Below are 12,099 nucleotides of genomic sequence, written 5' to 3' on the forward strand. Positions count from 1 at the left end.
AAGGAGGAGAGGAGGCAGGAAAGATGGGAGGGAGGGAGAGAGGGAGGGAAGAAAGAAAGAAAGAAAGAAAGAAAGAAAGAAAGAAAGGAAGAAAGAAAGAAAGGAAGGAAGGAAGGAGGAGGAGGCAGGAAAGATGGAAGGGAGGGAGGGAGGGAGGGAGGAAAGAAAGAAAGAAGAAAGAAAGGAGGAGGCAGGAAAGATGGAAGGGAGGGAGGGAAGAAAGAAAGAAAGAAAGAAAGAAAAGAAAGAAAGGAAAGAAAGAAAGAAAGAAAGGAAGGAAAGAAAGAAAGAAAGAGAAAGAAAGAAAGAAAGAAAGAAAAAAAGAAAGAAAGAAAGAAAGAAAGAAAGAAAGAAAGAAAGAGAAAAGGCGGAAGAGGAAGAAGGAGGGGAGAAATCCAGGCAGGCAGGAAGGAAAGAAGGATGGAAGGTGGAGGAGAGAGAACAGTAAGGAAAGAAAAAAGAAAAAGAAAGAAGGAAGAAAAAGGAAAGAAAGAAAGAAAAAGAAAGCAGAGAGAGAAAGAAGAGAAGGAAAAGAAAGAAAGAACTGAAAGGAAGGAAGAAGGGAAAGAAAAAAGAAAGAGGAAGGAAGGAAGGAAGGAAGGAAGGAAGGAAGGAAGGAAGGAAGGAAGGAAGGAAGGAAGGAAAAGAAAGCCATTATAAATACTTCTCCATTCAGGATGGATGGAGTTAGCAAGAAGGGGAGCCAGGAAGCCGCAGTCTCAGCAGTTTCCGGGGAAGAGAAAACTTCCATCCAAGGCTGCCTCGTTTTTTCCAGTGTTTTTCTTTCCAACCCAGATTTAAAGCTGAGCAGCGCCTGGACCGGCACCTTGCTGGCTGCTGGCTGCTGAAAGGGGAGAGGAGACACATTCAAGGGGAACTTTCTGCCCCCCCACAAAAGTCGGGGAGCCAACAGGACGTTGCGGGAACCGACGGTGCTCCCTTACACCGTCGTCATGACTTTGAGAGAGCCGGATCGGAAGCGCATAATTTTCTTCTTGAGTGCGTGAGAGGCCTTGATCTTGACGAACACTTTGGGCTGCCCGCTGGTAGCCTTTCCCGGGCCGGACGCCGACACCAGCTGCGGGGAGAGCTGCTGCGGCCACACGAGACCCCCACTCTCGTCTGTATCGCTGGATGCGCCGCTGCTGTACGGTGGGGGCGAGTCCCCGTCGCTCAGGCTAGAGTCGCTGTCTCCGCCAACGAGGCCCTCTTCCAGGCGGCACACGGGAGCCCTCCTGGCTGGCTCGCCAGAATACTCGGAGTCACTGCCTGGGTAGGTGTACCCTGCAGGGCCTGGCCCCTGTTGGCCCCGTGGAGGCTCCACGGTGCTCCCGGGAGACAGCTCCTCTTGAGAGAGCTCAGCTGTTGAACTCCACTTGCGGTAGCCGCTGCCCGTGTTCCTGTGCAACCGACGCTGCCGGGACGGTTTCTGTGCTGATTCCTCCCGGTCCACAGTCCCGTATTTCAGCCGGGACCTGTTCAGAAGGCTGTTCTCCGATTGAGATCTAGCCGCTTTCTTGGATTTGGGGGAACTTTTCCTCCCGCCCCCCTTTCTCGCAGCCCCGTCACTCCCCTCTTCTGTAAAGCGGCACTTCTTGGCAGGGGCCACAACCCGCAGCCGTTCCCTCACCAGCAGAGGGACCCGCTCAGGCGACAGTTCCACCGAGCGGCCTTTGGTCAGGGGTGGGGGCTTCCTCCTGCCCCCCCGGTGAGCCTGCTGGGCCCAGGGGGGCTGCTGGGCAGGGATGTACTGGGCTTTGACCATCAGGCAGCCTCCTTCCTCCGACTCGTAGGAGACTGGCTCCTGGACGCTTCCCCGTGAGGACCGTTCCTCCCTGTCCAACAGAGGGGATGAGGGATAGAGAGTGTCATAGGGGTCTAGGGAGGGAGACCTCCCCTGGGCCAACGCCTGCAGCTTGGGGGGTTTCCGGAGACTGGATGGAAGTGGGTGAAAGTCCTCCGCCACTGTCTTGGCGGCCAAAGTCCTCTCGGCTGCAGCGTCCCATGAAGACCAGACACGGGTGGTGGTGACAGCAGCACCCCCCTCGTGGCCGCAGGGTGAGGGGGTGCTGCTGCCCCTCTCCATGGACGGAGGGTGCCTGCGCTCGGCCTGCAGGGACAGCAGCTCGGTGGGTCGCTTGCAGAGGCTGCTCTGTCGGACCACGCCGCCTTTGGCCGACCCGAGGCTCGACTCCGAGCAGGCCCCGAACGACGGAGACTGGTCGACCGACGCCGCCGCCTCCTCTGCCCTCTACATCGGGAGGTGGGCGACCGGGACGCCCCGTCGGAGGCACATCTCGACCTTCAGCAAGGGCATCCGGAGTTACAACGGTAGCCCCAGGAGGCCCATCCTGTTCCGGGCCCTCCGCCGACTCCTCTAGGCAGGGTCCTCGTACAGGGGGCTCTGGAAGAAGGGGCTCTGCAGGGCCACTGCATGCAGGGGGCTGGGGTACAAGAAAGGGTCTGGGGGGAAGCAGGTGGGCAGCGGCTCGGCAGACGGATCTTGGGACGAGGCGTAGGGGGCTGAGAAGGAGCGCGGCATGGTGCTCCGTTGGGCTCTCTCCTTGCTGTTGTTGGCTACGTCCCCTGTGGAAGGCGAGAGAGAGAGAGAGAGAGCTGGGCAGGTGGGGAGCTGAACCCCCCCGAAGCTCTGAATGCTGAAGCTGTTTCAGGGAATCGTCCACACTGAATCCGAGTCTACCTGTCAGGAGTCCTTAGTGCTCTCTGGGCTTGGTGGTTTTCTTGAAGATATTTCATTACTCGGACTAGGTAACGCTATCGGCACTGATGATGTTACCTAGTTGGGCCATGAAATGTCTGCACGAAAACCACTAAGCCCAGAGAGCACCAAGGACCCCTCAGTTGTCGTTCTCCTCCTCCTCCTCCTCCTCCTCCTCCTGAAACATCTGCAAGAACACCACAAAACTCAGAGAACATCAGGGACCCCACTGTCCTCCTCTTCCTCTCTCTCCCCCTCCAATCCCACTCTCTTCTAGCACTGATGATGTATCTACTCAGGTAATGAAATGTCTGCAAGAAAAAAACCCCAAGCTCAGAGAGCACCAAGGACCCCTCATTTCAACCCTGAGCTCCAAATATTCCACCTTCTTCCTCTTACCCACCTACAGATTTGGGGCGCTCGTTGGAATATCCAAGGCGGGATTCCAGATGGCTGATTCGGGAATAGGACCCAGATGCTGATGGGATGCTGGAGGAAGAATCTTCAAATCCAGAAGCTGGTGAATCGGAGGCCACTGCCGACTGTTGACCCTCGTAGAAACCTGGTGAAGAAGGGGCATCTATGTTACCAGCCTCCTGTGACCCCCAGATTTCCAGCCGAGCAAGGAAGGCCAGATTGCCCGTGATCCCACTTCTGACACCAGCCATAGAAGGAGGGAAAACGCAAGAGGAGACAAGATTCAAACAAATGCCATGTTTTCTTCTCCCCATACCTGAACTAGGCCAGCTGTCTGTCTCAACTGCCTCCCCGCACGTCTTCTCGTTGCCGTATAGTCGTAATAAGCCCAGCTGCTGTTCCATTTCCCACATCAACTCAGGAAGGGCATCCTAAAAAAAAACCCAGAAAATCATCAGTTGGTCTCATAAGAGGAGCAGATATTACTGCCTCTTTGGTATCTATAGTAGTAGGTGTAGTAGTGTCTATATCAGTGGTGGCGAACCTATGGCACGGGTGCCAGAGGTGGCACTCAGAGGCCTCTCTTTGGGCATGCGCGCCATCGCCCCAGTCCTAGGCCTTCAGCTGGGTTTTATAAAACCTTTTCACTTTAGGCCTCCACCGCCGTGTGCAAAAAAAAAAAGGTTCAATCAATCAGTCAATTTCAACTTCTCGCGGGGGAAAAAAAGATCTTGCAAAGTTGGAATTGATCGAACTTTTTAGTCCCACCCAGTCTGCCGTTATCACTGCAGCCACGCCCACCCAATGGGCCACACCCACCCACACCCACCCGGCACCCAACGATGCATAAGTGGGTTTTGGGTTTCAGTTTGGGCACTTGGTCTCTAAAAGGTTCACCATCACTGGTCTATATAGTAGTATCCATAGTAGTATCATAGCAGATAATAGGAGATATCTATTGAGTAGGCATCATATATTAAGTATATACTCAATGGTATTATTAGTAGGTATATACTCAATGATTCACCAAAGCACCAGAGGGCAGGACGAGAAACAATGGTTGGAAACTGATCAAAGAGAGAAGCAACCCGGAATTAAGGAGAAACTTTCTGACAGGGAGGACAATCAGTGGAACAGCTTGCCACCAGAAATCGTGGGCGCTCCGTCACTGGAGGTTTTTAAGAAGAGGCTAGTCACTTGTCTGAGATGGTATAGGCTCTCCTGCTTGAGCAGGGGGCTGGACTAGAAGACCTCCAAGGTCCCTTCCAGCTATATTCTGTTCTACTCAGTATATGATAATGTAGTAATACCTACTCAATGCTTGATTAGTACATTGAGTAGGTATCAATTTCCTAGCCAGAAATCTGGAAGGGAGGTGGACCCACAATCACTTCCTTTTCCGTCACTCTCTACTCAGACACATAACTCTCTCAGTGGACTCAACAACTTTCTGGACAGCAGTGTAGCTTCTCCTTGATGTGACCCCCTTTCCTTACAAGCCAAGGTAGTTTCCATATGTAGGACAACCCTCCCCCCAGATGTAGACGAGGTCAGAAGTCCCCACATGTTTTATCGTGGTAGCCAGATGGAACAGGGAGCTCCAGAAGAGTGTGTATTTGTATTTGCGTGTCTGTCTAGGGTGGTATGTGTGGATGTGAAAGAGAGAGAGAGAGACTAGGAAAAGAAGGAAGGGGGGGAAGAGCTATGGGGCAGCTTTTGACCTTCAGACAGATGGTGGCCCCAGGGACAAAAACGACTCGTTTGGAAGCATCAGTCAAACTCCGGACAGGAAAACAATGGGGCGAAATTTTCACCCGACCCAAATAAAGGGTGTGTGGGCCTGTAATCACAAAGTAGCGTCTGTTGTCGAGCGCAAAGCTCTCCAGACGTCCCCATCCAGACAATCTAAGCAGAGATTGCAAAGATTGGAAGGTAACAAAATCTTGGAGAATGTTTGAGGGTCAGCACAGCAAAATAAAGCAAAAATGCAAAAAGCAAAAAAGCATTCTGGGAGTTGAAGTCCACACAACTTAAAGCAGCAAAGCTGGCTGAGGAATTCTGGGAGTTGAAGTCCACGCAACTTAAAGCAGCAAAGCTAGCTGGGGGATTCTGGGAGTTGAAGTCCTCCCATCCTTCCAAGCGGCCAAGGTTGAGACACACACTACGTCAGGTCATTAAGGAAGGAAGCAGACCGGAGAAGAATTTGGAGCATCCTTAAGCCAGTCTGTGGTCACGGGTTCAGCAGATTCCTTCAAGTGAATTCCGGTCTGTTCCTCCCTATCAGCTGTTAGCCCCAGCAGGGGTTTTGCTTCCAAACTGTCTGGATGAGGTCATGGAAGAAAAACGTCTCCCGGCTTTTATCCTTAGCTGCTTGTTTTGTCTCAACCTAACCCATGGATATCTACTGAGGGAAAATACATTTTTTTTCCTCCTGACTATTTCTTGCACAACTCTCAGCCCTGCACACAGAATTCCCTGATACGCCACAAAAGCTTTAGCCAAGATATGCCAGTACAGGTAGTCCTCAATTGATGACCATAATTGAGCCCAATGTTTTTGGTTGCTAAGTGGGACATGGGTTAATTTTGCCCCGTTTGATCCCCTCTTCTCTTTGGAAGCCCCTCAAATATTAGAAGGCTGGGATCATGTCACCCCAGGCCCTTCTCTTCATTAAATTAGACCTACCCAATGCCTGCAACCGTATATTTTAGCCTCCAGTCCCCTAATCATCTTGTTTGCTCTGCTAAAGCCATGAAATATCCCAGATTTTGCATTTCCACCTTGCAAAACTGCCTGCCTTTGTCTAAGAAGGAAGAGCCCCTCAAATCCTCTCCCTCACCTGTCAAAATTTCCATCTAACCTACTTTTTACCTGGCGCAGTTGAATCGATTCCAGTTACAGGATCTAGGAAGAAATCCCTTAAGGGAAGAGTAAGGCGATCTTCAAAGCTTTTTAAGAAAATAATCTACACCGGAGTGACTTTATTCCGTCTGCAAGACAGACTCCGAAGAGGAGATATACTCTTTATCTCCTACCTTCCTGGAATCTCTTCTCTCCCTCTGGGGGGGTTATGTGGGCTGTCCAAGAAATCAAGAAAGCAACTCTGAGATGGATAGATTAGGTTCAGTTGACTCATGACGGCCTCCGTGTCTCCTTTCTGAATTTCTCCGCATTTCCTGTGAGCAGATTTAGCTGCGGTTTTAAACTGGCCCTATGGATCCCCCGTTGCTCACTACCTTAGGAGCTGGATCTACCTTGAAACCACTCCAAGGAGAGGATCAAAAACCCAAAAGGAAAGACCAAAAAAGGCCTCCCCAGCAGCAATCAACACCCCAGATGAGCAGAGATTAACACCAAGATTAACACCAAGACCGACAATCAAGAAGTACACAATGCCCCAATCAAGGAACTACCAACACAGACGAACAAGCTAATAGTAAACAACAGCATAATCAAGGAAGAATACTGACAACGCTGATAGGGCAGGCCACTAATATATAAAAACAAGGACAAACCCTACTCCCTTCTAACACGGATGATGTTACCTAGTTTGGTAATGAAATGTCTAAAAGAAAACCGCCAAGCTAAGAGAGTACCAAGGATCCCTCCTTTCCACAACCTCCCTCCTTCCAGCATTGATGATGTTACCTAGTTCGGTAATGAAAGGTCTGCAAGAAAACCATCAAACTCAGAGAGTACCAAGGACCCACAGTTGTTGTAATTGTCCTCCTCCTCCTCCTCCTTTCCACAACCCCCCCTCCTTCTAGCACGGGTGATGCTACCTAGTTGGATAATAAAACGTCTGCAAGGAAACTACCACACTCAGAGAGCGTTTCATATACACAGTACTGTGGAGGCAGGAATATCTCAAACACAAGCATGGTTCCATTAGCACACTATATTATCCTCCGTGCTTACTGTGCAAGCACAAAAACACACACTTTGAAATGGCCAGAGAAATATAGCGGTGAAGTAGATCACCTGTTTGTTTATAACCCAGTTACAGCACGAACAGGTTTATAGTCCTTCACTTGTGCTTACTTGCTCTAGATATTTTATTTTCAAGCGCTGTCCTTGGCGCTTCTACCACGTGCTAGTCAATTTCACAACCCCAGCTTGTCAATTTCATCATTCTGGACAGCTTTTCCTAAGAGCTCCACTTGCTTTTATTCTAATTCCCATCTTTCCTTGGGCATTTCCCACAGTAAAACTCTGATGAAACCAGAGTTATAAAACACATCGTCCTTGGAATTGCAGCTAAGATATAATTACCTGGAAAAACCCTTGCATAAAACCCATAAAGTCAGAATAGCCAGATTGTTTTGCTTTTAAGGGAGGGGGGGCAGGAGAAGGAATAACATCAGGAAGCTATTAGGAGAGAAATTTTCAAGAGTGATTGCAAGAAGGTGATATGGTTTCCTTGTAAGAGAAAAGTCAAGGTGGAAATAGTAACGGAACTGTACAGTATTTGCAACGTTCGTTTATTTTTGCTGCATTTGTGGATGCTGCATTTGGACTGATTTTTAAAGGGGGGGGGAATTGAAAATTCCAAGGAAAAAAGCTGCCTACTTATTTTCCAGATATGCTGAGCGGTTTAAGGCAAAATATCTCAAACTGTGTATCACGAATCCCTGGAGAAATTTGGAAAAGCACACATTATTGAGGGGGCTTGCACAAACAAACCAGGATTGCAACCAGGACTTGCTTTGAATCCACCGTCACCGTGGCCATCTTGACTTTTTTTGACCCCTGTTATGAAAATGAACGAAACCAGCCCCGAAGGCATTGAGCTCTTTATCTCCCTGCTTGAAACTGGCTAATATATTTAATTAGCATTCATTAAACCTACTTTGTAGTGAAAACCGAACCACAGATACACCTTGGCTTCGAGATCTGAGCAGCTCTTGCCAAACTGAAGCCTCCTTCCTCACTTGAGGTCCTGCAGGTGTGCTGGATCCCGACCCCAATGGGGCGGCGCTGGCAGTTGACCATGGACTTTGTAGTGAAACACAGCTCAGAGGCACCAGCAGCGTTTAGCAAGCCCTGCCTGCTTGCTTCATCGGGGCTTACTTTGATATTTCTTAGTGCAATATTTCCAGTTGTGTATGTCCAGGCTCTGGTTTTGCAATCTAGGGACTAGGAGAGGAATGTGCTTTGATGAAAGAAAAAATTGTAAAAGCTCAAAGCTTTTGCTCAAAAAAACCCCCCAATAACGTGGCCGACTTTCAGCTTAGGCAGCCAGAACTGTTCCAGCTTCACTTTTTTTTTCCTCCGGAAAACAGCTTGAGAAGACTTTGTGGACTCCCCACAGCCCACAAATCCTTGCAAAGGGAGAAGGGTCTTCCTAGTAGCCAAGAAGTGCCAATTACCTCTTTGGTTAATTGGGAAACTGCTTCAGACAGAAAGGCGGTGCAGAGAGTGGTGAGGATGGCAGAAAAGATCATTGGCAGTTCCCTCCCTTCCACCCAGGACATGGCACAGAAGCGTTGCTTGAGCAGGATCCGCAAGATCATCTGGGATGCTACACGTCCTCTTCACGACCTGTTCTCCTTGTTCCCTTCTGTGGAGGAGGGGGCTCCGGGGTATCCGAAGCAGAACATCCAGATTCAATCACAGTTTTGTTCCATACAGCGTTAACCATGTGAACTCTCAAAGCTTCCTCCTTCCGTTATGGATTCAAGATGGACAGTGAATAATGTTTATATGGTACTTAAATGTAAGGGTGTAGTAGGTCTATACATGTGTTGTGTATAGTATGTTTAAATGGGCGTTATGTATGTGTACACTTTGAGAGCCAGCAACTAAATTTCATTTTTAATGTGTGCCATTGTGCCCACAGTAAAAAATGACAATAAAGGTTATCTATCATCCATCATCTCTCTCTCTCTCTCTCTCTCTCTCTCTCTCTCTATCTATCTATCTATCTATCTATCTATCTATCTATCTATTGTCATTATCCATCTATCTATCCATCTATCTATCTGACTATCTATCTATCTATCTATCTATCTATCTATCATCTATCTATCGTCATTATCTATCTATCTATCTATCTGACTATCATCTATCTATCTATCTACCTATCTACCTATCTACCTATCTACCTATCTACCTATCTATCTATCTATCTATCTATCTATCTATCTATCTATCTATCATCATTATCTGACTATCTATCTATCTATCCCGTTTATCATCATTGTCTGTCTGTCTGTCTGTCTGTCTGTCTGTCTGTCTGTCTATCTATCTATCTATCATCTGTTTATCATCATTATCTATCTATCTATCTATCTATCTATCTATCTATCATCTATCTATCTTCTGAAGCACACCCGTTCCTAATGGGCCAGACTCCGAGTTCCATCATCCTTTGACTAGGCTCCTAGGGAGTTATGGGAATTGAAGTCCAGCCCATCTGCAAGGGCCTCAGGTTGGGGAAGGCAAGCTTAATCCACTCTCGTTTTACCAAGTGGTAAATTCCCTTGAAAGACCCAGCAAAGCCTCTCCATTGTTACCGGATCTTCCCTGCCAACCTTATCTTATCTCCTTTGCCCTGAGTATATTTAGAAAACCTTCCCCACCCCTCTGCTTAAAGCAGCTTCTGCAAAGCTTCCCACCCCCTCCTCTTTTGCATTTTGCACTTAATTATGGAGGAAATTTGCATTTTCCCCTTTTGTTCCTCGTCTTCTGTTTTCCTGCTGGAAGCAGTCAGGGATTAGATTTATGACGGTGGGTTAATATCCTGTAAATCAACTCGGGAATAAGGCCTACTAAGAACACACTTGTCTGATGAAGGAGGTGAGCGTAGACACATCCCTTGGATAGAACAGAGAAGAATAAGAGTGGAAGGGACTCTGGAGGTCGTCTAGTCCAACCCCCTGCTCACGGGGGAGACTCCATACCAGGAGTGTCCAACCTTGGCAACTTTAAGACTTGTGGACTTCAACTCCCAGAATTCCCCAGCCAGCATAGCTGGCTGGGGAATTCTGGGAATTGAAGTCCAGTAGGTCTTCAAGGTGCCAAGGTTGCGCACCCCTGCTTTATCGTCTTTGTTGCTCTTCTGTGTACATATTCTAAGGTCTGCAAGCACACAACATTATGTTCACTGACTGTGTGCCCTCCTATGGGACTACAACTCCAATGGACCAAACTAGCAATAGGCTGAGGATTATGAAAGGTATCAGGACTTTCAGAAAGACCTCTGAGGAGAAGGCTTTGATCCGAGTCCCATCTAGGACTAGTCGTTCTTCGAAGATAATAATAACCGTTTTAAGAGAGGGTCGATGTCTCTAGGTCGACCGCCAAATACCTCTAAGAGGCAGTAGGACGACTGTTTAGGTTCTAGGTTCTCTGAGGAATGGTATAAATAAGAAAGAAAGAAAGAAAGAAAGAAAGAAAGAAAGAAAGAAAGAAAGAAAGAAAGAAAGAAAGTTTCTTTCCTTCCTTCCTTCCTTCCTTCCTTCCTTCCTTCCTCTTTCCTTCCTTCCTTCCTTTCTTTTTCTTTTTCTTCTCTTTCTTTCTTTCCTTTCTTCCTTCCTTCCTTCCTTCCTTCCTCTTTTTTTCTTTCTTCCTTCCTTCCTTCCTTTCTCTTCTTTCTTTCTTTCTTTCTTTCTTTCTTTCTTTCTTTCTTTCTTTCTTTCTTTCTTTCTTTCTTTCTTTCTTCTCTGTCTCTCTTCCTGTCTTTTACTGACTTATTTTTAAGGTTTATTAGCTGCCCAACCTTCAGCCAATTCTCAGGACAACATGCGATAGGTGCCAACTAAAATCCTTGCCAAGTGTAGGAAAGTCACACAACAATTAGTAAAAAGCAGACTCGAAAACTTACTTTAAAAAAAAAAAAACTCAAGATACCGTGGAGACAGATATACACAGGAATAAAAACATAGCAAAATGCAAAGTCAGGGGGAAACCACATCCACTTAACAACCATGTTACTAACTTAAGCGATTCACTTAACAAGAAAGGTCATAAAAAGGGGGCAAAGCTCACTTCGCCACAACAATTTGGAGCTCAATTGTGATTGTAAGTCAAGGACCATTCGTACAGCTAAAAGCTTCCAATTTTTGTCTTTAGAAAAAAAAAACACTAGATACTCTGAAATTTCCTAACTAAAAATGGCTTTTAGGGCAAGGCAGGAAAAAATATGACGCCTCAAGCAAAGTCAAATGTGTCTTCCTTCTACTCTGGGTCTCTATGAGTGAGATGAGGAATTAATGCATTGACAGTTGGGGGCTACGTAATTACTGCCAACAGTGCAATTACACACAGAGGAGATTTGCAAAGCTCGAGGGGGTGTCGCCAATTATCCTGCGTTCGCTTATCTCAGTGGTGCATCCAATTCATTGGAACTTGTTTCTGAGAAAAAATATATTACATTTGAGTGGCGGTTCTTGCAAAACTTCTGGTGCTCTCCGAGCTGGGTTGTTTTCTTGCAGACGTTTCATGACCCAACTGGGTAACATCATCAGTGTTAAAAGGGAGTGGGGTTTGGGAGGAGGGGGAGGAGAAGGGGGGAAGACTATGGGGTCCTTGATGCTCTCCGCTTGGCGCTCTCTTCTCGCCCTTCCTTGCAGACGTTTCATGACCCAACCGGGTAACCTCATCGGTGCAAACTCACTTTTTTCTAGCCCTGATGATATTACCTAGCTGGGTCATGAAACGTCTGCAAGGAAGGGTGAGAAGAGAGCGCCCTCCCTCCCTCCTCCCCCACTTCTCTGGAAATCCCACTTCTGGCACTGATGACGTTACCTAGTTTGGGTCATGAAACATCTGCAAGGAAAGGAAACCACCCAGCCCAGAGAGCACCAGGAACCCTCATTTCAACCCTGAGCTTGTATGGATACTTTCAAGTTTCAATCAAGAGGCTGGTCTTTGAAGCTGTAATGTAAGGAAACTAAAATGAGCTTTTTCCCCTTCCCATATGGCACCCTCTCTCTCTCCCTTTCTCTCCCTCCCTCCCTCCC

The 12,099-nt window shown here is 47.6% G+C and overlaps 1 protein-coding gene across 1 annotated transcript in view; it reads right to left on the reverse strand.

Annotated features, from left to right (window-relative positions):
• Nucleotides 1-940: 940 nt before the first annotated feature.
• The window catches only part of DACT3 (dishevelled binding antagonist of beta catenin 3), a 17,537-nt gene continuing 6,378 nt past the window's right edge, over nucleotides 941-12,099 (reverse strand). The window contains exons 2-4 of the mRNA XM_029285059.1: nucleotides 3,453-3,567; nucleotides 3,127-3,281; nucleotides 941-2,251 (exon numbers count right to left, since the gene is read on the reverse strand). Coding sequence (XP_029140892.1) covers nucleotides 941-2,251; nucleotides 3,127-3,281; nucleotides 3,453-3,567 — 1,581 coding nt within the window. The remainder of the gene's footprint in view (nucleotides 2,252-3,126; nucleotides 3,282-3,452; nucleotides 3,568-12,099) is intronic.

The sequence above is a fragment of the Protobothrops mucrosquamatus genome, unplaced genomic scaffold (genome assembly GCF_001527695.2).
Source record: "Protobothrops mucrosquamatus isolate PMUCROS unplaced genomic scaffold, P.Mucros_1.0 scaffold1232, whole genome shotgun sequence".
Classification (NCBI taxonomy): Eukaryota; Metazoa; Chordata; class Lepidosauria; order Squamata; family Viperidae; genus Protobothrops; species Protobothrops mucrosquamatus.